This window comes from Eumetopias jubatus, unplaced genomic scaffold (assembly GCF_037043125.1).
Source record: "Eumetopias jubatus isolate StellerSeaLion01/CBP00866 unplaced genomic scaffold, mEumJub1_p1.0 scaffold_14, whole genome shotgun sequence".
NCBI classification, from domain to species: domain Eukaryota; kingdom Metazoa; phylum Chordata; class Mammalia; order Carnivora; family Otariidae; genus Eumetopias; species Eumetopias jubatus.
Genome location: NW_028274820.1, coordinates 13,590 through 35,958, shown reverse-complemented (window position 1 = coordinate 35,958; position 22,369 = coordinate 13,590). Strand labels below are relative to the sequence as shown.

At 52.1% G+C, this 22,369-nt stretch overlaps 2 protein-coding genes across 2 annotated transcripts in view; both read left to right on the top strand.

The window, feature by feature from the left end:
- The window catches only part of LOC148162480 (voltage-dependent N-type calcium channel subunit alpha-1B-like), a 33,955-nt gene extending 22,787 nt beyond the window's left edge, over positions 1-11,168 (top strand). The window contains exons 6-13 of the mRNA XM_088018668.1: positions 307-429; positions 712-739; positions 1,726-1,834; positions 7,753-7,860; positions 8,364-8,476; positions 9,487-9,614; positions 9,799-9,900; positions 10,970-11,168. Of these exons, the coding sequence (XP_087874794.1) occupies positions 307-429; positions 712-739; positions 1,726-1,834; positions 7,753-7,860; positions 8,364-8,476; positions 9,487-9,614; positions 9,799-9,900; positions 10,970-11,168 (910 nt within the window). The remainder of the gene's footprint in view (positions 1-306; positions 430-711; positions 740-1,725; positions 1,835-7,752; positions 7,861-8,363; positions 8,477-9,486; positions 9,615-9,798; positions 9,901-10,969) is intronic.
- Positions 11,169-11,278: 110 nt separating this feature from the next.
- On the top strand, positions 11,279-14,531 carry LOC114204245 (voltage-dependent N-type calcium channel subunit alpha-1B-like). The gene is made up of 4 exons (XM_088018489.1): positions 11,279-11,391; positions 12,777-12,984; positions 13,220-13,464; positions 13,868-14,531. Exons 1-4 carry the CDS (start codon positions 11,290-11,292, stop codon positions 14,276-14,278), a joined length of 966 nt encoding a protein of 321 aa, XP_087874615.1. The 5' UTR covers positions 11,279-11,289; the 3' UTR covers positions 14,279-14,531.
- Positions 14,532-22,369: the final 7,838 nt, after the last annotated feature.

Genomic DNA, 22,369 nt, shown 5'->3' with positions numbered 1-22,369 from the left:
CCTCCCCAGCTGTGCTGGCCAGTTCCAAGGTTCTGGTCATGAATAGACCGGGGGAGGCCTCAGGGTGGGTAGGAATGGATGGGCTTGGGGAGCTGGGGAGGGTCCAGGAGATGCTCAGGGTGCTATGACCAGGAGGTCCTAGGCCCAGGGCAGAGATGCCTGTCTGTTTACCCTGGCCTTGTCCTTCTGCTGCTTCCTGAGATCCCTGCCCTTCTAGGGCCTGGACAGGCAGAGGAGAGCCTCTGGTGAAGGTGCCCTGGACAGAGCTCTCTTCTTTTGGAAATCACCTGCTTGCTCCCCCTTCAGGCTGGGACCCGACTCCCTGACTTCCCTAGAGAGGAATCCCTCTGCCTCTCCTCCTGCCATCGGTGCTGGTCTACAGGGACCCTGTGCTCTGGAAAGCAGATTTTCCTGGTGTGCATCACAAAGGTGATGTGTGAGGTCCTGGGACCACGATTGGATGTGCCAGGTGGGGCTTCACCAGCATTCAGGGGGGCAGAGTCTGGGCTCGTGTCTCTAGCCACCCGGTCTCTACTAGGCCGAGGATTGGATCTAGGGCCCAGACACTGGGGGCAGGGCTGGGGGCCGGGCTGGGGGCCCCCCCTAGAGGGGAAGAGAGGCTGCTCTGTCATGGGATGTGGGCTTGGCAGAGGACAGGCACAACCCGGGGAGGGGCCCTGTGCCCCCTTCTCTAGCTCTGTCTTATGGTAGACGACAAGAGAACGGTGAGAGAAGACAGGTAGGTCACGGTGCCCCTAGGGCTCTACCTGGTCAGCTAGGTGACCTCCCAGGCTGAGACCATGCCAGACACACCAAGGGTACTTTTCTTCCTGGACACCACCTAAGTTCTCAGAGCCTCAGGCTCTGGGCAGCTGCTGGCTCTACCCGGAGGTCTGTGGTACAGACACACATCTGTCTCCCGCTCTTCTGTCCTTGAAAAATGAGGAGAGAAAAGGGGCTGTTCACCTGATGCGGAAACAGGGAGCAAAGCAGCAGGGCACTGCTCCCAGTCTGGTCCGAAGTACTTTTACTCCTGTGCAATGGCCCTGAGCCTCTCCCTACCAGCCTCCACGCTGGCCCTGTGCAGTACCATCTGTTCTGGGTCCTTCTGACTGGAAGGTGCTGGCTGCCTCTTCCAGGCCCCCTGGCTGGGTGGTGAGAGGCAGAAGCCTTCCTGGGGTGAAGGGATGCCTCACTGGGAGTGGGAGCTCAGAGCTGTGCTCTTGGCTAACCCGCCCCTTGTCCAGTGCTCCAGGCTGCCGGTGGAGGAGATGACGTTGGGCAGAGCTGTAAGGACAGGGGTCTTCCCTCCTGTCTGTGGGCCATCCCAGGGTGCCTCGCCTCTGTTCTGCAGCCCAGATCCCTCCCTCTTCAGCCCAGGCCCCGCGCCCCTTATTCCAGCCTTGGGCAGGGGTCCTTCTGGCTAAGCATGTGCCTGTTCTTTCAGAGGGATCCAGGCTTCTGGCTTGGTGCTATGCTACAGTCTTTACCTGGACTTCTATTTTTCCGTAGCTAGGAGAAGGAGGGACTGCTCCAATGGGGGGGGTGTGGTCCAAGGGTGAGTGTGAATGCTGGCAAAACTCCTAGCCACCCAACTTTGCCTGGGCGCCTGCAGAAGCACCCCTAGGAGGCGAAGCCCAGCCTCTAGGGGCCTCCAGCCCCTTGTAGTCCTGTGGTGGAGGGACCCTGGTAGGCCTGGCCCTGACCTGCTCCCCTTGTCTCTAGCTCCTGGTTCGCATGAACATGCCCATCTCCAATGAGGACATGACCGTCCACTTCACGTCCACGCTGATGGCCCTCATTCGGACTGCACTGGAGATCGAGCTGGCTCCAGGTGAGCAAGGCAGCATCTGGGGAGGGCACCAAGCCAGGACCGGGCGGTCCTCAGTCCAGAGCCACCCCCAGGTGGGTGTGCAGGGAAGGGGGGTGAGGAGGCTTGTCTGGAGACGACCAAGGACAGCTGCTCATGGCGCCTCTGTTGGGCACTGACCTCATCCCCTGATAACCGCCCTGCCTTTGAGCCTTGTAATGATCCCATTTTCATGTGCGGGAGCTGAGGTGCAGGTTAAATGACCTGTCCAGGTTACCCAGAGCATGTGACGGCAGAGCATAGGTTCACGTGAGGTAGCACCCTTCCAGGGTGCAGCGTCTGTGTGCCTTCTGTCCGCTCCCCGTAGTGGCCCCGGGCCCTGTCAGGTCCTCTCCTGAGCTGACTGATAGGACTGCATAGCCTGTGCCAAATCTAGGAGAGAATAAACCTCCAGTGTATCCTGTCCACCTTCACCCTCCTGTGAAAATTAGAAAAATTAGAGCCACCAGAGGGGATCTGCACTGTCTCTGCCCCCACACCACCCTCCTGGCCGCACTCGAGCCCTTGAGCTCAGCCATTTCGTTTGTAGCGGATGAGTCGAGGCCAGTCCCGTACCCTGCCCCCCTTGCCCTCTAGGTCCCCTTCTCATCATCTACCCACAGATGTCATGCCAGAAATTCTGCACCCTGCTTCTTGCCTGTCAGTTTTTCCTCCCTATTGGATTCTTTGTATCAACATATAAACAAGCTATGATCTCTCCCATCTTTAAAAGGTTTTCTGCTCCCTCCATTGGCTTCCCTATGTTTATTCTTCCCCTCCTCGCGACCAACTCCTCGAGAGACTGGTCTGTATTGTCTGTCTGGTCTCTCTTGTCGGGTCTGCAGGTGGGTTTCCACTGCAATGCTGCTGGAGCCACTCTTGCTGAGCTGTTCGGCGACCTCCGTGTGCTCGGTCCTCATTTTACCTAATCCACAGCTCAGCCTTTCCTCCGTGGTCGCGTCCGCCGGCGGCTCGGCCCTTCCTCCGTGGCCGCGCCCGCCCGCGGCTTGGCCCTTCCTCCGTGGCCGCGCCCGCCCGCGGCTCGGCCCTTCCTCCGTGGTCGTGTAGTTCTTCTTGAATCCCTTTGATGTTTCCTGTTCTGTTTTCTCATGTCTCCCATCCTCTGAATGTCACGGTGCCCCTCAGACTGTTCCCTTTGCCACGTTCGTCATTCCACCTATTTTCATGGTTCTAAATACTGGGAATTCCAACTTTGTGTTTTTAGTGCAGGCCTCCTCCTGAACTCCAGACCTGCATTCTGCATTCTCATGTGAATTTTTACTGTCTCCACTGGGAGGCCCAGGAAGCATTCCAGAGTTCACTTGCCCAAACTTGATCGCCACGTGTTCCCCATGATCTTTCCCGTCTCCATCAGGGGAAACTCTGTTCTTCCAGTTAGTCACTCAAGGCAAAAACCTCTGGAGTCATTCTTACCTCCTCTTTCTTTCTTTCTTTTTTTTAAAATCCTTTTCCCAGTTTTGATCCATATATGATCTCCTGTCATATCTCTTGACTCCACCTTCATAATATACCAGAATATGATCACTTCTATGTCCTCTCCCACTGCTAGCTCCTGGTCCAAGCCCCTCTCTCGGGTCTTGACTCGATTCTTAGAGTAGCTTCAGACTGGTCTGCCTCTGTTCTTATCTGCCTGCAACAGAACAGCTAGAATGATCATGTTAAAAACCAAAGCAATAAAATTAATAAACCTCTGGCTAGACCAATCAAGAAAAAGAGATAGAAATAACCAATATAAGGAATGAAAGAGAGAACACCACTACAGGTCCTGCTGCCATTAAATGGATAACAAGGAAATTTTATGAACAACTTTCTGTCAATAACTTCAACAACTTAAATGAAATGGAAAAATTCCTTGACACCAAATATCAAGCTCATTCAAGAATGGATAACCTGAGTGGGTTAAAAAAGGAAGAGAGAATCTGAGTAGCACTATAGTTATTAAAGAAATTAAATTATAGTTAAAAGCCTTCCAACAAAGAAAATCCCCGGCCCAGTTAGCTCCATAGGTGAGGTCCACCAAACATTTAAGGGGGAGATAATACCAGCTCTGTATAAACTCTTCCAGAAAATAGAGAAAAAGAGGACATTTCTCAACTTACCATATTGTGCTGACATTGCTCCTACACCAAGATGAGACAAAGACATTATAGGAAAAGAAAGTGACAGATCAGTATCCCTCATGACTGTAGACACAAAAATATTCCACCCAGTTTTCTCAAACTGAGTCTGGCTGTATATATATCTATTTGCTTGATGACAAAAGTAGGGTTTATCCCAGGAATGCAAGTTGAGTTCAAGTATAAAAAATCAATCAATATAATTTAATATATCAAAGAAGTAGAACTATATGATCATCTCAATAGATGCAGAAAAAGCATTTCACAAGAATTCAGTATCCATGATTTTAAAAATTCTGCATAGAGTAGAAACTGAAGGAAGCCCCCTCAATCTGATCAAGGATATCTATGAAAAACCTTCAGCGAATGACACACTTAACAAAGAAAGACTAACCCCTTTTTCCCTAAGATCAAGAACAAAGGAAGGATGTCTGCTGTCACCATTCTTGTTCAATACCATACGTTAGGTCCTAGCCATTGTAATGAGTTAAGAAAAAGAAATAGGCATACCAATTGGAAAGGAAGAAATAAAACTGCCTGTATTCACAACTGACATGATTATCTATGGAGAAAATCTGAAAGACTCTAAGAAAAAGTGAATAAAATGGAGGCATCTACGGGCCAAGGAATGCCAAGGATGGCTGGGAGCCACCAACATCTAGAAACGGGCAAGGAAGAATTCTTCACTAGAACATTTGGAGGAGGCACGGTCATGCTGGACACCTTGATTTTGAGCTTCTGGCCTCCAGAACTGAGATAATAAATTTCTGTTGTTTTAAGCCATTAAAAAAAGTAACTAAAACCATCCCCAAGTATAGAGCAAGGTCACAGGATACAAGGTCAGTGTGCAAGAAGCAAATGTATTTCTGTATATTAGCAATTAACAATTGAAATGGGAAAAAGTTCCATTAAAATCACACCAAAAACATGAAGTACTTCTTTGTTGTTGGATAACTCTAAAAAGTATATATGTGAGATCTCTATGTTGCAAATTTCAAAACATTGAAAGAAGCAAAGAAGATCTAAAAATTAAGCACTGCATCATCTTCATGCATTGGAAGATTCCATATTGTCATGATGTCAATTCTTCCCACATTCATCAATAGAATAAATGTTCACCCAATCAAAATCCCAACAGGTTTTTAGGTAGAAATGTACAAACAAATTCTAAAATGTATCTAGAAAAGCAAAAGAACTTGAATAACAAACAATTTTGAAAAGAGAACAAAGAAAACTTACTCTACCTGAATCAAAGACTTTCTATAAAGCACGTCAATTGAGGCGTATCGTGTTGGTGACAGGACAGAGACATGGGTCAGTGGAACACAATAGAGACTCGTACTTACATTGCCAATGGATTTTTGATGAAGTTGTAAAGGCAATTAATGAAGAAAAGATAATTTTTTCAACAAATGGTACTTGAAAAATTTAGACAACTACCCAGAAAAGGGAAAAATCTTGACATTTAGTGTCTTAGTCGGCTAGGGCTGCCAATAACAAAGAACCACAACTGAGTGGCTTAAACACAGAAATTTATTTCTCACAGTCTGGAGGCTGAAAGTCCAAATCAAGGTGCCAGGAAGGTAAGTTTCGTTCCTGGGCCTGTTCTCTTGGTTTGTAGGGTGGTCACCTTCTCACTGTGTGCTCACATGGTCTTTCCCTGAGTGCATACAGAGAGTGAATGAATTTTCTGGTGTCTCTTCTCATAAGGACACTAACTCTCTGGGTCAGGGTCCCACCCTTCTGACCTCATTTCACCTCATTGCCTCCTTCTCGGCCTTATACAGTCACAATGAGGGTTCCGGCTTCAGCATGTGAACGGGGGCAGCACACAATTCAGTCCATAGCACATACCTTTTACCTCCTACAAAAATTAACTTGAAATTGATCATAGACATAAATGTAAAATGTAAAATTATAAAACCTCTAGAAGGAAACACAGGAGAGAGATTTTGGCAATTTTGAGTTTGGCAAAGATTTTTGAAGACACCAAAAGCATGAGCCATAAAAGAAAAATTGAACTTTATCAACATTAAAAACTTTTGCTCTTCAGAAAGACATTTAAGAAAATGAGAAGACAAAGCTAAAGCATTGGTGAAGATATTTTTGAACCATGTATCTGATATAGGATCAGTTTCCAGAATAGATAAAGGTCCATCACAACTCAGTAATAAGAAAATAAACAACCTAATAAAAATGGGTAAAGGATTCGAATAGACATGTCACCAAAAAATATATATGGAAGGCAAATAAACACCTATAAAGATGCTCAATATCATTAATCATTAGAGAAATCCAAAATGAAGTCTACGGCCATACCACCCTGAACGCGCCCGATCTCGTCTGATCTCGGAAGCTAAGCAGGGTCGGGCCTGGTTCATACTTGGATGGGAGAAATCCAAAATGAAGCCATAGTAAGATAACACTACATGGTTATTAATACAACTAAAGTACTTTTCTAAATGACAATATTAAGTCCTGGTGAGAATGCATAATATGGAATTCTTGTGATCCTAGTTTGGCAGTTCCTTACCGTACGGCCCAGCCAGCCCACTCCCAAGTGGGAAGAAAAGAAAACATACATCTGCACAAAAACCTATATGCAAATGTTCACAGCTTTATTTCATAATCTCCTCAAAATGTAAGCAACTCAAATGCTCACAACTGGTGAATGGATAAACAAATTGGGGTCTATCCATACCACAAGGTAGTACTCCGCAATCAAAAGAGACAGGCTACTTATACACTCAACAACGTGGACTGAATCTCAAAGGCACCACGCTGAGTGGAGAAGTCCTACTCAAAAGCCAATACACCCGATGACGTTGTTTGTGTGGCATTCTGGAGAAGGCAAAACAGACCGAGACAGAAAACACACTAGGGATGGGACGGGGTGAGAGGAGGCCAAGGGGTCAGCTACAAAGGGAGCACAGAGGGACTTTGGCAGTGGGGCCATATACCATGACTCGATTGTGGGGGTGGATGTGTGGCTTTATGGATTTACCAAAGTTCATAGAATGGGATAACTGAAAAGGGCGGATTTCGTTGTATGTACATTATACCATAGTAAACCTGATGCTAAAAAAAGGTCAGAGTATTTTATCCCTCTGCTTATCACGCTCTGCTGCTTCCTATCTCAACATCTGCTCCCTGCAGCCCGTCACCCCCACCCCCCGCTCAGTGAGCCTTGCCTTCCTGGCTGGTTGTGTGACACACCGAGGCCTTTGCACCCCCTGGTCCTTTTCTGCCTTCGGGGTCTTACACACACACCACCTTCTCATGAGACCTTTCCTGACTACCCTGTCCAAAATTTCAGCCCTCCTAATGTTTCTCATCCTTCCCTACTTAAGCTTTTTCTGCACCCAACACACTAGGTTTTGAACTTACTGCCACTTTATTGTTGGGTCAAGCCACATGGTGCCACAAAGGCGGCTCCTTTGCTTTTGTTCCATCACCTAGAATAGTCCCTGGCACGGGAGGGTGCTCTCTTGATAGTTTTGAATGGCTGGACGAACAGCTGGACCGCCACCATATCCCTTCTCCACTCCCAGGGCCCACGCACACAGGCCTCTGTCTCTGCACGTGCCCATCAGGGATGCTCCGACAGCCGCCGTGGCCATGCTTCTCCCTGCTCTGCCCTTTCTCCTGGCACTGTCCTTGCCCCATTTCCCCTCACACCATACCTCTCCCTGCCGGCTCCCCCAGGGGGCCTGTGAGACAGCTCCTAACATTTCTCTTCCCCTCCACACCCTTGTCCTGCCCCAGCCGGCACCAAGCAGCATCAGTGTGATGCAGAGTTGAGGAAGGAGATTTCCTCTGTGTGGGCCAATCTGCCCCAGAAGACCCTGGATTTACTGGTGCCACCCCATAAACGTAAGTGAGGGCAAGAAATTCTCCTTGTTCACCCCCCTTTTGTGTCCCACCCAGAGGCAGAGCCAGGAGGCCTGGGCCAGGGTGACCTCGTCAATAGTCTAGACTTAGTTTCCACCTGCAGGGAGAACGGTCTTACCAGTGGGTGCATAGGGACTGTGGGAAGGGATTCCCTCGGCTTTATTCTGTTGACCACAGTCACCCACGTTCCTGGTAGGGGTGTATACTTAAAAAAATCCAGAGAACATCAGGGAGACTCCTACAGTTAGAGATGAGGTGCTTAAAGATTAAACCCCACATCCACTTCACTGGGAGGAGATGGAGGGCCCTGTGGAGAGTCAGTACAGCTCCAGAGGACACGTGCTCAGTGCCCAAAGATGCCACTTCGGCCAAGCGCTGTGCCCTTCCCTGAGCATGTCCAGGAGTCCCTGTGGTGGAGGCTGTTCCCTTGTCCCCCACCTCCCCTTCCTCCTCCACACCCCACCCTCTGTTTTCTCTCCCTCCAGCCGATGAGATGACCGTAGGAAAGGTGTACGCAGCTCTGATGATATTTGACTTCTACAAACAGAAAAAGACCCCCAGAGACCAGATTCACCAGGCCACGGGAGGCCTGTCCCAGGTACCGAGTTCCAGGATTTCCAAGAAGTAAACCTCAGACTCTGGCACCCGTCAGTTGTTTTGATGGCAGAGGAAACCCACATCCTTCCTGGGGATTGCATGGCGGGAAAAGGAAGATGAGAGGTTCCTACTGTAGCCTCACTCTCCGGCCCCAAAGTCAGAAACCCCATACAGCCTGCGTGCTTTCCAACGGCTGGTCTCTTGCTGGTACTGGGGGCCCCCTGACATGGAGACCTAGTGTTCAGGAGCAGTAGACAAGGGGCTGAGGACATGTTCCCTGGAGATCCCACTGTTTTAAGTGGTAGAAGAAAGAAGTTTGAAGAATATTTGAGGAGGTTGTTTGGGGAGGTTCGAGGAGAACCTGATTACCGTGCACATTGGCAGGGACCGGAGAGATTCAAACTGATGGGTCCAGGGTCATGATTTCTTCCACTCATGACTCTGACTGGGCTGGTTTGGGGCCCCATCTTCCTGACGTCATCCTTCAAAGATAACAACTTTCCCACGCAGCCAAACCATCAGTGACCATACGTAGACTCTGTCTAGAAAGTTGCCTGGTGTTCGGAGCTTACAGGGACATTCACCCATCATGGGATGGGAAGTATCTGATGCCCACACCACATCCCCCGTTCCCCTGTCTGTTGCAGACACCCATCAGTGACCCCCCCGCCGCCCCCCAAGCCCTGAAATGTCCTTAGAATTCTGCTCAGTCCAGGGCTCATGCAGCCTCTACCCATCAATCCAAGTTGATGATGAGATGAAACCTTTTACCATTTTTAATTGGATGAGGTCCCCAGATTTTGTAGGTAGGGATACTGAAGCTCCAAGAAGTGAAATGACTTTCCTGATGTCACTCACAGGCCAGGTTGGGAGTAAGCCCCCGCCTACCTCCTGTGTAGGGCTGGGGCAGGGCAGAAGGAGCACCAACCCATGCTGTGGGGTCAGGCCAGCTTTCTGGCACACCTGTCTGTGCCCTTAGAGCTCTTCGTCTTCCCTGCGTCCCTTCTACAGATGGGCCCTGTGTCCCTGTTCCACCCTCTGAAGGCCACGCTGGAGCAGACACAGCCGGCTGTGCTCCGAGGAGCCCGGGTTTTCCTTCGGCAGAAGAGCTCTGCGTCCCTCAGCAACGGCGGGGCCGTGTGAGTACCTGGCCAGGGTGCGAGGTGCACGGAGGAGGCAGGACTCCTGGTTTCTCCCCCTCCCAGAGGGGCTCCCTGTAGGCTGTGCTGCAGGACATGGAGCCCTCAGGTCCCATCACCACTTTGGGAGACTGGCCTCTCTGTTCCACCCCGTGCCCACCTCCCCCCAAATGGTTCCCCGCAGATGCTGCCTGAAAGCTAGTCCAGGCGGGCTGCTGGAGCGGTCCATGGTGGACTCCAAAGCTAATTCCCAAAACGTTACATGGGTGCCTCTGATGGCACTGAGGTCAGTGGATTTAGACAGTCGGTGGTTCCCACTGTCACCTCCCATTGTGCGTGCCCATTTCCCTTTCCAGTGAGGGGCCTCTGCCTCTGCTTCCTCACTGCCTGTTGAAAATGATTTGTTTTGACCCCATTCTGTTGACGGCCTGTGTGTGTCTAGTCTTCCTAACTCCTCTAAGACATTTTTCCTCAGATCTCCACTCCAGTAGTGATTTCTGAAGCAATTGTATTTTGTAGACAAATTGGTAACGTCCTTGTTACCTAACCCCTAACTCTTGCCACAATAATTCTTGGTAATGAACCACCCAAAACCAAGTGTTGCGAACTAACAGTCACCTACCTGTCTTGCACCGTGTGTCGCTGGGGGGTGGTAGCAGGCAGGCTCCTCTCAGCCACCCCCTCAGGGCCAGCAGGGTCCCAGGTCTGCTAACACCCTTATTGGCTAAAGGAAATCATTGGCTGAGCCCAAAGAGGGGGGCCTGTGCTCTGCCTCATCCAGCAAGGGCTAAGGTGTGGGGCCTGGTACCAGGCTGGGCACAGCATGCATGTTTAGGGCTCCTGATTTCCTCCTCATCTGTACATGTTTGGACGTTCTTTTCTGCAGCCTAGTTGTGGGTCTTGGACTGTTAATCAGGTAGGTTTTCCTGAGTACTACACTGCCCCTAACGTAGTGGTCAGGGCCTGCTGTGCACCAGCGTAGACAGGATGTCCGCCCTCTGCGTCATGCATGCTGTGCACATGTGGCCTCCCACTACTCCTGGGAGGCCCTGTCTAGGGCCAAGGAACCTGCCGGGTGTCCCTAGACCAGCAAGCGGTGGGCCCAGACCTCCCTCGGACTCATGTCCGGGGGCCCTCTCTGCCCATCTGCTCTGAGCCCTGGTACTGGGTCCACATCCCTTGCTCTGTGGCCACTTGAGAGCCTGTACTTGAAGGGCCTCACGCGTCTGGGCTGCTTCTAACCCAGAGTAGAAGGGGCCAGTATAGGTTCCTGGCAGGTTGGAGCCAGGTCCTTGGTGGGCCTTCCAAGGCCCACAGACCTCTGAGCCAACAGCACAATCCTCTCTTCTCTACAGACAACCCCAGGAGAGTGGCATCAAGGAGTCTGTTTCCTGGGGCACTCAGAGGACCCAGGAGGTACCCTATGAGGCAAGGACACCCCTGGAGCGTGGCCACTCTACAGAGATCCCAGTGGTGCAGCCAGGAAACCCGGAGAGGGCTCCCAGGGCTGGGGAGCCAGGCTGGGGATGGGGGATGAGACAAGGATTGGGGTGAGACAGGGATGGTGGGGGATGGCAGGAGTGTGGCGGGGAGCCCAGGATGGGGGGGAAGGTGAGAGTGGGGTGGGGGCCGGTGTGACTGCGGGCTGCTGTGTGCCCAGGCTGTGGACGTCCAGATGCAGAGCATGGCCCTGAGAGGTCCTGACGGGGAGCCCCAACCCGGACTGGAGAGCCAGGGACGCGCGGCCTCCATGCCTCGCCCGGCTGCAGAGACTCAGGTGGGTGGTCTGGGAGGGCCAGGGTCATGGGAGGGTGGGGGCGTGGGGGATGAGGAGCCCTGGCTTGGGGAGGGCTTGTGTCCGCGTGAGGGCTCCCTACCTGCACGGCGGCCTGGACACTGTCAGCCCCGTTGGGAGCTCCCAGGATGATGGTCTCAAGAGGTGCAGCCAGAGTCCTCGGAGGCCTGCCAGGAATCCCCACCACCCACCGGTGCTCAGCCTCCTGCGGTGGCCCTGGGGCTTCCATCTCCCAGCCCAGTGTCCCTGACCCAGACTCTCCCTCTCTCTAGGACACCCCTCTCCCACGCCAGCCTGCATTGCCCCCCCCGGCCCCCCCGCCATGCACACGGTGCCTCACAGCTTGGTCCTCCCTTTCCCCATGGATGCTCTGGGGAGGACCTGCCCTGTTCTTTTTTTCTTTTAAAGATTTTATTTATTTTATTTGAGAGAGAGAGCACATGAGAGGGGGGAGGGTCAGAGGGAGAAGCAGACTCCCTGCTGAGCCCAATGCGGGACTCGATCCTGGAACTCCAGGGTCATGACCTGAGCCGAAGGCAGTCGCTTAACCAACTGAGCCACCCAGGCGCCCGACCTGCCCTGTTCTTTCTCTGGACTCTGGAGGCGGCACCACCTCCATCCCCTGCTCCTTCGGGGATGCTTTGAGTACCGAGCAGGAAGCTCCAGGGCAAGGGGGCTGTGGGCCCATTCACAAGGACTCAGAGAGGGGCCTGCAGACCTGAGGCTGTTGTCAGGGGGCCCTGCTTTCACTTCCTGGGATGGTGAGGGGCTTTAGAGGGGCATGTCCTCCAGCCGGGGACCTTCAGTGTTTGCCTGGGGCTGGCCCTGTCCCTGCCTCCTTTTGTGGTTCCTGGTTCTGCACATTCCAAATGACTTCATTCTCTAAACTTGTCTCTGCCTCCCATTGGTGGTGGCTCCCGCCCTCTTCCCCTTCCCGACCCTGGCCCGCTGGGCGGCCAGCTTGAGGACGTCGAGTGGAGGCTGTGGGTCAGCTCCTCTTGGAGAGCCCCTTTCCGCAGGTCCCGATTTCAGTCCAGGGCAGGAGCCCCATGGCCCTGGCCCAGCAGAGCCATCACACGCAGCCAGCCCTCAGGGTTCTCCCAGCCAGGCCCGCAGGCTCCCTCTTCCTGGCATCGTCCCTGTCCCCCAGGGACACTGAGGCCAACAGCTCTCTGGGCCCCGCTGGCAGAGACGGACAGCACCTTGTGCAGCGTGCTCTGGGAGAAAGGGTGGGCCTGGGTGGGGAAGAGCTTTCTGGGGAGAGGGAGGGGCCTGGTGGTTCCTGAACCCCAGGCCTGCAGTGCCACCCTGGAGCCTGCCCCAGGCCCCTCTCTCAGACTGTGTGCCAACCCACATCCCACCCACAGCCGGCCCCCAACGCCAGCCCCATGAAGTGCTCCATCTCCACACTGGCGCCCCAGCGTCCCCACGTGGCTCATCTCTGCAGCGCTGCCCTGGACCGTGCCCCAGACAGCCAGGCTGCGCCCCATCACCACCACCGCTGCCATCGCCGCAGGGACAGGAAGCAGAAGTCCTTGGAGAAGGGGCCCAGCCTGTCCGCAGACACAGATGGCGGTGCGTGCGGGGGTCCCTCCTATGGCCAGGGCCTGAGGCATTCCTTTCTGTGCCTCCACCATCCAAACGGCCCTGAGTAGGGGGCTGTGAGGCCCAGGTCTGGGGACCAGGCAGGATCACGCACGCACCTCAGCTCTCCCCCTGGGTCCCCCTGCTGGCCCTGGGGACTGGGTCTGGGCTGGGGGTCTGTCTCCCCACCTGGCTCGCTGTGCTGACTTCCCCTCTTCCTGGCCAGCACCCAGCAGTGCTGCAGGGCCAGGCCCACCCCCGCGAGAGGGGCCCACAGGCTGCCGGACGGAGCGCAGACAGGAGCGGGGCCGGTCCCAAGAGCGGAGGCAGCCCTCTTCCTCTTCCTCGGAGAAGCAGCGTTTCTACTCCTGTGACCGCTTTGGGGGCCGGGAGCCCTCGCAGCCCAAACCCTCCCTCAGCAGCCACCCCACGTCACCAACAGCTGGGCAGGAGCCAGGACCCCCGAGACCGGTAAGACAGGACCCCCCTCACTGCCCCTCCTCACGAGCCCCCCCCCACCGTGCTCCGAATCCTCCTTCATGTCCTGGTTCCCAGGCCCGAGTCTGTGCTCCCCCCCTCCTTGCTCCATTCCTCCCGCACCAGCCCGATCCTCCCCTCCCAACTGCCCTGGACTGGCCTCTGGTCTTCCTTCTCCCTGAGCTGTGCCTGTCCCTTTGTTCCCCACTGGTCCCCAACCACCTCCCCAGGCCTACCGGCACCAGCGGCTTTCCCCCCTCCACCACACACCCTATGGGTCCCCTCCCAGGGTGCCTGCCTCTCTCCATGCCTCACCCCCCACCTCCATGGTTCTCACCTGCATTGGCCTCTGGTCTGGGACTTTGATTTTTTTTTTCTCTGTTCTATTTTCTTGTAGGGTGGTGGTTCAGTGAATGGGAGCCCCTTGTTGCCAACATCCGGTGCTAGCACCCCTGGCCGTGGTGGGCGGAGGCAGCTCCCCCAGACTTCGCTGACCCCCCTTCCCAGTGTCACCTACAAGATGGCCAATCTTCGCTTGTCCACTTTGCTGGGGCACAGACCAGCCTCCCCACCTTTTCCCCGGGCCGGCTTAGCCGTGGCCTTTCCGAACACAACGCTCTGCTCCAGAGAGACCCCCTCAGCCAGCCCCTGGCCGCCGGCTCTAGGATCGGCTCTGACCCTTACTTGGGGCAGCGTCTGGACAGTGAGGACACTGCCCACACCCAGCCTGAGGACACGCTTACCTTCAAGGAGGCTGTGGCCACCAACTCAGGCCGCTCCTCCCGGACTTCCTATGTGTCCTCCCTGACCTCCCAGTCGCACCCCCTCCGCTGCGTGCCCAACGGCTACCACTGCACTCTGGGGCTCAGCTCGGGCGGCCGGGTTCAGCATAGCTACCACCACCCCGATCAAGACCACTGGTGCTAGCCGCACCTCCGCTTCACGCCTGCTCAGTGGGCGCGTTCCAGCCGATGAGTTTTATCATCCACGCTGGGCTCCCAGGGACGCGCAGGGGCACCGAGGCAGGGGCAGCAGCCCCTGGTTGGAGCGACCCCGCCTTTGGGGCCAGCTGAGGGGAGGCCCCGTGGCTCCCCCCCACCCCCCCGCCCCCACCTTCTCTTTTACGCTGGACCAATTCCTAAAGCCCTTTCGGAGAGGGACGTGGCTCTCTCTGTCCCCTTGTATGCTGCCTGCCTGGGTCTCGTGCCACAGACCCTACACGGGAAGTCACTGCATGTGCTGAGTGGGACCCTGTCAGTCTAAATCCTGTGTGATGGCTCCCAGCGTCTGGGGGGTGTGCCCGGGCCACTTTTAGGAGGTCTGGATCTGGTAGAGACCATCCTTTATCCACGTGTGTGGTACGGAGCCCGGCATGTTTACATGCCTGGCCAGATAAGACAGAGTGGTTGGTCAACAGCAGTAACCTCAGGAGCCCGGCCTGTGGCTCCGTGCATTCTTGTCAGTGCCCACAAACACAAACACATCCAGCGTGGCTCTTTGTACTGAAACAGCAGGTGGACACCAGAAATACACTCACACACACTCTGTCCTCTCCCAGATGCTGTCAACCTTGACAGGGACCAAATCTGGAAAACATTCTTGCTGTTGGTTTTGGTTTTTAATCGAAACACCCTTCCCTCTTTTGTCAATTCCATATACTTGATCTAGAAAGAAGAGAAAAACAGAAAAATGGGGAAGGAAATAGTAACAGAACTTAAAAAAAATCCAACCTGTAGGAAGCTCTCAGCTCTTTGGGGGGGGGGTGCCTCTCTCTCTCTCTCTCTCTCTCTCTCTCTCTCTCTCTCTCTCTCTCTCTCTCTCTCTCTCTCTCTCTCTCTCTCTCTCTCTCTCTCTCGTGCAAGGAGATGCTCTTGCGTCCAGCCTGGGTGGCCCCCCAGCTCCCCTGGCTTCTGCTGCTCTCGACCAAGTGCCTGACTTCCGAGCCCTCTCGTGCCAGGCTCCTGGGGGCGGTGATGTGAAGCCTGTGTGAAGCGTGGGTGAATCCTTGGAACTGTTTCCAGTTCCAAATATCAACCAAGTAGAAAGCTGGTGTCCATGGAGAACACTCATATAACATCCAGTGGGACGGTTGTAGTTGGAAACGAAGCGACCATTTCCCTGTTTTCCTCCCACAAGTGGAAGGGTTTCCTGGGAAGCCACAGAGCAGTGTAGAGCGTGTCCTTGTATGGGGTGTTTTCAGTCTGTTCTACGTCTGAATCTCAGGGACGGGATGCCTGCCAAAGAGGGCGTGGTATCTGTTGTGAAAGTTTCTTTTCAGATAAGGCCAGAGAGAGGGAGAGGTCGTGGGAAGAGGGAGAGGTGGGGGAGTGGAGATGGACCCGGCGGGCAGGAGGGAGGGCCTGTGTCTGTGCAGGTGCGGGCACTTGGGACGGCCCGACTGAAATGAGGCCAAAACTCGGAGGAAGCGATGGGGCAAGGAGAAGCTTGGCGACTGAGGCTCAGGTAGGAGCCATCTGAAGCCCAGCACTGTGGCACAAGACACGGGAAAGCAGGAAGCGAAAGGGAAATCCAACCTCATGGCCACTGTCAAAAGGGAAACACCGTAGGTAGGAGGCTGTGCATAAAATGCCGGGAGACCCTTTGTTTTGTGAACAAAAGGAATATTTAGATGATTAGATTTTGGTGCATCCTCCGTGTTTGGAAATGTCAGATGATCTCTTCGCTGGATCATTTGAGTGTTCCCATTGGCTGTTGCCCCATGACTCACCTTAAACCTGGCCTGTGACGTGTGTGTGCGTTTCTCTGTGTGGAGGTGTGTCCCAGTGAGTGGATGTCGTTAACCCACAGGGCTATGCAACAAAGGACACACATTCAATAGAAATAAATCACGTAAGACCACCACCTGTTCTAGGGTTTCAGCATGATTGTGACCAAACCATTTTATAGAACCTCCTTACTGGAAGGCACAATACTCTGAAACTTTAAGATTACAGAGTATTTTACATGCAATAGGAAATAATAACTGGAATGGTATCTCAGACTCTGCATGAGATAGCTCTGTTCCTGTTGCAAAGCAGAAGGATGTGTATTTTGATGCTGATGTTTCATCTCTGGCCCACGTTATTGTGAATGTATCCATTCTGTGCAGAACCGCAGCTGCTTCCCAGGCCATGTTGGGTGGAGAATCACTGTTCTAGCCCCACACGGCCTCACCAGTCTGTCTGGATTCTTCTAGACACTGGAATTGGTGAAAACTACAGGGAGTGGGGGAAGAGATACTGTGTCTTGTTTTCCTGACTTTGGGTTTTGTTTCTGTATCGTCTCTTCTCAGCTATCATATGTTTCCACTGAGATCTCATAGTGAGTTGCCAAATTTGAAATGCATTAACCAGTTGTCTGCATCTGGACCAGTCAAGCAGTGGCTGTAGTTTGATGAAGTTATGTGTGCATGTAAAATATATACATATATACATATATACAAGTATGTGCATGAAATGTATATCTTCGTACTTTTTGATACAATGTACTCATTTGTTAATTTTTAATTATATTTGACATAAGTCAAAGGTTTGTTGCAAAGCTTTATATTTAAGAACAGTGTTAAAAAAAAAAACCCAAAAAGAAGTCCCAACCATGCAACACAACTGGGACCTGCTTTAAAACAATTCTGTGATTGACGAGTTTGCTGCCTGAGTAATACTGATCACCCAGACTTTGGATTCTGCTATTGTTTCTACAATGACATTTGGTATGAATCAAAGTCCTTGGATTAAAATAAAACTTAGCAAAAAATCAAAACAAACCCCACCATGCTGCTGGGTGATGTATGCAAGAGGTGTGGGAGTCAGCAACCTGTGCGTCCTCAGGAGGCAGGGCCACCTCCATGGGCGTGTGGGCAGGAGTGCAGAGCTGAGCAGCTCTCTGGAGAAAATAACCCCCTAAAACTGATTTGGGCCTGTTCGTGATGCAAGTGTGGATCAGCCTGAGAATCTGGGTGGGGTTGGGGTGAGGGTCATGGGTTGGGGTCAGGGCCAGGGTCTGGATCGGGGTTAGGTTTAAGCATAATTGGCTTTCTTCCCCCTCCTCCAACTCCCTGGGCCTCCAGGGTAGACAGGACTCACCCAGGGTCACACACGAGTCAGAGGTGAGCTGGAGCATTGGTTTTCAGCCCTTCACTCCTGGGCTCAGACAGAAGAAAAGGGAAATGTCCACCTGATTCCTGACAGTTTGAGATCCAACTCATCCCCAGTCAGGGGTTATAGGGGGACTCAGAGGTTATAAAGGGTTCTTCTGCCTTCCCACCTGGGAAGGGTGCTGCTGGCCCCACTCTGCCTGGGCAGCCGCAAGTTCCAGCATGGCCCCACCCCACGAGGGCACTCTGTAGACATGAATGGATTCATATAGGACTGACTGCCATGGCCTGCCCGCCCCCATGTACAGCCTTCTTCGGGCTGTTGGGGACCCCCCCCCCTGGCGCTGGCTAGATCCTTCATCCCATCTGAGTGATCGGCAGGAAACAGGCAGTAGACAGGACAGCCCTTGGCCTCTGACCATCCAGGGAGCCATCTGTGGCCCTCCAGCTCAGGCCAGAAAGGGTCCTGACAACCCCCACAGCCATTACTGAGCTGACTGTGCTCCTGGCAGTGTAACAGGCCCATGGGCAGTGTAGACAGCCCCACAGGATGTTTCCATTCCCAACGTCTGTGTGGTTGAGACAAGGGCTTCCTCCTTCACAGTCTCTTAACCCTCCAAGTGTTGGATGTGGCCCTGTCCACAGCAGCCATACAGCCATACAGCAGACTGACCCTGCAGTCCTTTGGCCTCCCGATTGTGATGTAAACCTTTGACATACGTATTTGTTAAGAATTAAGGTTATGGGAGTAACTGTGCCTCCCAGCAGGCAGTTTCTCAGTGAGGCTGCCTGGTTTCAGAGAGTCACATGCATGATTCAGGGACTGTGGCCTCCAGAAAGTCTGCCATGTGTGGATTTGTGGTGTGGAATAATCCTTGAGCCTCCCACTGTTTCAATGAGCGATACTTTCCTTATCATCCTTACATTTGCTCTCTGTTCTTCATAAAGGAGAGAGAAGAGACTGGAGAATGAGCCAGTTTGTTCTTTGGGGAGGAGCGATTAATGTGGGGGGCAGGTGTGACTCCGGGGCTCCTTCCTCCCAGGGAGAAGAGTGAGGTCTGTGGGCCTTCCAGTCTCTGAGATGTGAGGACCCAATATCCAAGGCAGGAGCCTTGAGTTTCCTACCAACAGCAAAGTTGCTTTTTCAGCAAGTAGGAGAGCGCCTTGCCGTCATGGGAAAATAGCAAGAGCACTGGATGGGCGGCTGCAGCCCGTGACCCTAACGAAGTGACCCCTTCCTTCCTTGGGCTTCAGATTCCAAAGCCGTGCAGTCAGTCACCAGTGATGCGGAGTCTGCTGCTTTCCCAGCCTGGCATCTCTTCTCACGTCCAAGTCCAGCATCTCAGCTTGCCTTTGGGAACCCCATGTCACCTGCCTACCATCCAGACAGTTCCAGAGGGCAGACCCCACTTTCCACCCACTTCAGAGATGCGTGTATGATCCAAGTCTACCCAACCCCTTGCTCTATTTTCTGGGTGCTCTGATGGCTTCAAGGATGAGAGTGTGACCCAAGCCGGGCCAAAGACAGTTAAAGCCATGACTTTTCATGGAACCCAAGGGAAAGAGAAACCCTTCCCAGTAGAATGGATGGTGAGTGGGTGTCAGCCTGGAGTTGTGGGAGGCCCCAGATGCAGTGAGAGAGACTGTGCCTATGAATGGGGCCACCCCAGAGCGCTTAGCAGGATGGAGTGTTGGAGTGTGTCTAGGTCACACTGTGAGAGTGTGAGCCTTTGGGCCTGCCAGGTCCAAACCCACTCTTGTCTCTTGCAAGTATTAAGGTATTTCTACCATTAAAAAATATTAACTTCTTTTACTTTAGTAAGTGTGTCCAGTCCCTTGCCATCCAAAAAAGAACTGGGTGACACATCAGGATCCACAATCCCTGAGACTCCCCGTGCATAGTGTCCTCGCTGAGCAGGGTATGGCTGGGGGAGAGGAAGACAGTGAGTGGGGTCGGGTCTAAGGGCAGCTCCAGAACACTTCTGTCCCTGTTCCTTTTCTGTCCTAGGAGAGGAAAACCCCAGAACAGTGAGAGGAGAACCAGCAGTAAGATGAGGCCCTGGATGGCTCATTGGTCTGCCTGTTTTTTCCTTATTTTAGCGTCCATTTTATTATTGTGCATTTTAATTAGGAAATCACCCATTTCCTCTAGACTTCCAGTCCGATGCAATAGGTTTCCCTTATTTGACCTTTAATGTCTGTTTTTTTTTATAAAGATCTTATTTATTTATTTGACTGCGAGCGAGCGAGAGAGAGAGCACAAGCAGGGTGAGCAGCAAGGGAGAGGGAGAAGCAGGCTCCCGCGGAGCAGGGGGCCCGACGTGGGGCTCGATCCCAGGACCCCGGGATCATGACCTGAGCCGAAGGCGGACGCTTAACTGACTGAGCCACCCAGGTGCCCCTAATTTCTCCTCTTTTTCTAGTTTTCTACAAAATTGTCACAATTAGTGAACAAATATTGATATGTTGTTTTTAGCGGGAGTCCGTATTTTATTCAGGTTCCCTCTGTTCTACCTTTTCTCGCTCCAGGATCCCATGCAGGGCACCACGTGACATGTGCTCACCATGTGTCTTTAGGCTCTCCTTGGCTGTGACACTTTCTCAGTCTTGCTTTGTTTCAGTGACCTTGGCAGTGTTGAGGAGGACCGGTCAGGCATTTTGTAGAAAGTCCCCCATTGGGATTTACTTGTTTTCCTCCTGATTAGACTGGGGTTATGGGTTTTGAGGAAGCAGATCAGGGAGGTAAAGTGCTTTGTCGTTACTTTACAACAAGGGAACACTTGTCACTGTCCATGTTAACGCTGGTCACCTGGCTGAGGCAGCATGGGTCAGGCTTCCCCACCAGGAAGTTACTCTTTCCCACGTGCAGGAAGACAACTGCCCTGAGTCCCCACTTTAGGAGAGGAGAGTTAGCTCCATTTACTTGATGAATGGTTATCTACATCTATTAGTTGGAATTCTTATAGGAGAGGTCTATGCAATCCCGCTTATAAAAAGCTATGTAATTTGTTAATAAAAAGGCAACAAAGTAATTTAAAAGATCCCCCAGTCCCATTGGCTTTATTGAACAATTCATGAAACAGGCAGCATCCCATTTAGCAAAAAGAAAGGGGCTCCTTTGAGCTGCAGGGAGGGGAAGGATTTTAAAGGCAGAGAGGGCATTGAAAAAAAGAAATTACTAGAAAAGGATGCACTATTTTAGGCAATGTCCCCCTCCTAAGGGGAACAGAAGGGGCCATTCAGTTCATTTTCCAGGTTGACCGGTTAAAGTTTACGTGGAGGTGAGGGTGTGTGGAACTGCAGTTAGGTCAGGTAGTAAGTCTTGGTTTGCTGGCTTGGGTCTCCTGACGTAAGTGACTCCATTTTGGCCCTGTGGTTTCTTTTTAAAAATCGTCTATTTGGGGGCACCTGGGTGTCTCAGTCAGTTAAGTGTCTACCTTCAGCTCAGGTCATGATCTCAGAGTCCTGGGATCGAGCCCCACGTCGGGCTCCCCGCTCAGTGGGGGGTCTTCTTCTCCCTCTCCCTCTGTCTCTCCCCTCTGCTTATGCACTCTCTCTCCCTCTCAAATAAATAAGTAAAATCTTAAAAAGAATCATTTATTTTTACCAGCACGGACACCAGGGTAGGTTATGTTCCAGCACCTCAGTGTTTGGTCGCTTGCTCATTCCTCCTTTGGTGACGGAGAGCACTTTCCATTGGCTCCTGCTTTCCACTGACATCATTCCATCTCTGTGGCTCTTTTCTTGGTACTTCCTTACTTTCTGATACGTCAAGATTATCCTGGCTCCTATACTTACTGTCCAAGTTCTAGCATCAGCAAGTTCTTTAAGGAGCTCTGGGTAGTAGAGAACGGTATTAAAGTCTTACACGGGGGAGCTAAATGTCCATGCTCAGCGGACAATGCAAGGCAACATATGCCTGTATTCCCACCTATGTCGACACACCTAATGATAAAGATTTCTGTGTGGATCCGTCTGCGTCCATATTAAGCTAAGGATGAGTTTATACTGATGTCTCCAACCTGGTCCGCCACCACATGGAGATTGTGATCTACTCCCTTTGCTGATCTGTAACTTCCTACTCCAACAGTGGCAAACCTGGCTCTCACCACCGGCCCTTTATTTAATTCATTGCTCCATTCCAGATTACAGACGTGGTGTTTTCAGAACTGTTAGCTACCACTCTGATGGCAGAGAACTTTATCAAATAGAGTCCGCTGTGTACGTACAGTACATTTTTTCTTTATTCTACAGATTCCATTCATTTCCAAAGTTACTTAGGTCAGCACCTTTTGTCATACAACCTACAGTGAGGGTGTTTTCCCCCCATATGTTTCTAATACAGTTAGATTATGTGTCACGTTCTGTATTCCATTGAAGGGGAGGAAGAAATTTTCCTTGGTCCAAGGTTCTTACTGCGGGATGAAGAAAGAAATTGACATGAAACAGATAAATGGGAGAAAAAAACCTAAAGTGCAATAATGTGCACATGGAGACCCAATAATGATCCTGAGGTCTAAAGGAATGACCAAGGAAGCCAGGTTTTATACTTTTTGGACAAAGAGTAACTACACCTGTGAAGAAATCACAGGACAAAGAAAACTTAACCTTGGGAGCTTCGATTAGTAAGGAATTCTAAACAAAATTTGGGCTGGGGTTGTAAATTAGTAAAAAGTAACAAGGGTTGTTTATACAGCCTTATGGGCTCCAAATCTCCCATCTCTGGTGATGTCAAAATCTCTTTACCTCCTGGTATAGGGACACCTTCACATGGGAGATTGATTTCCTTTCCAGGGGGACAGAGGA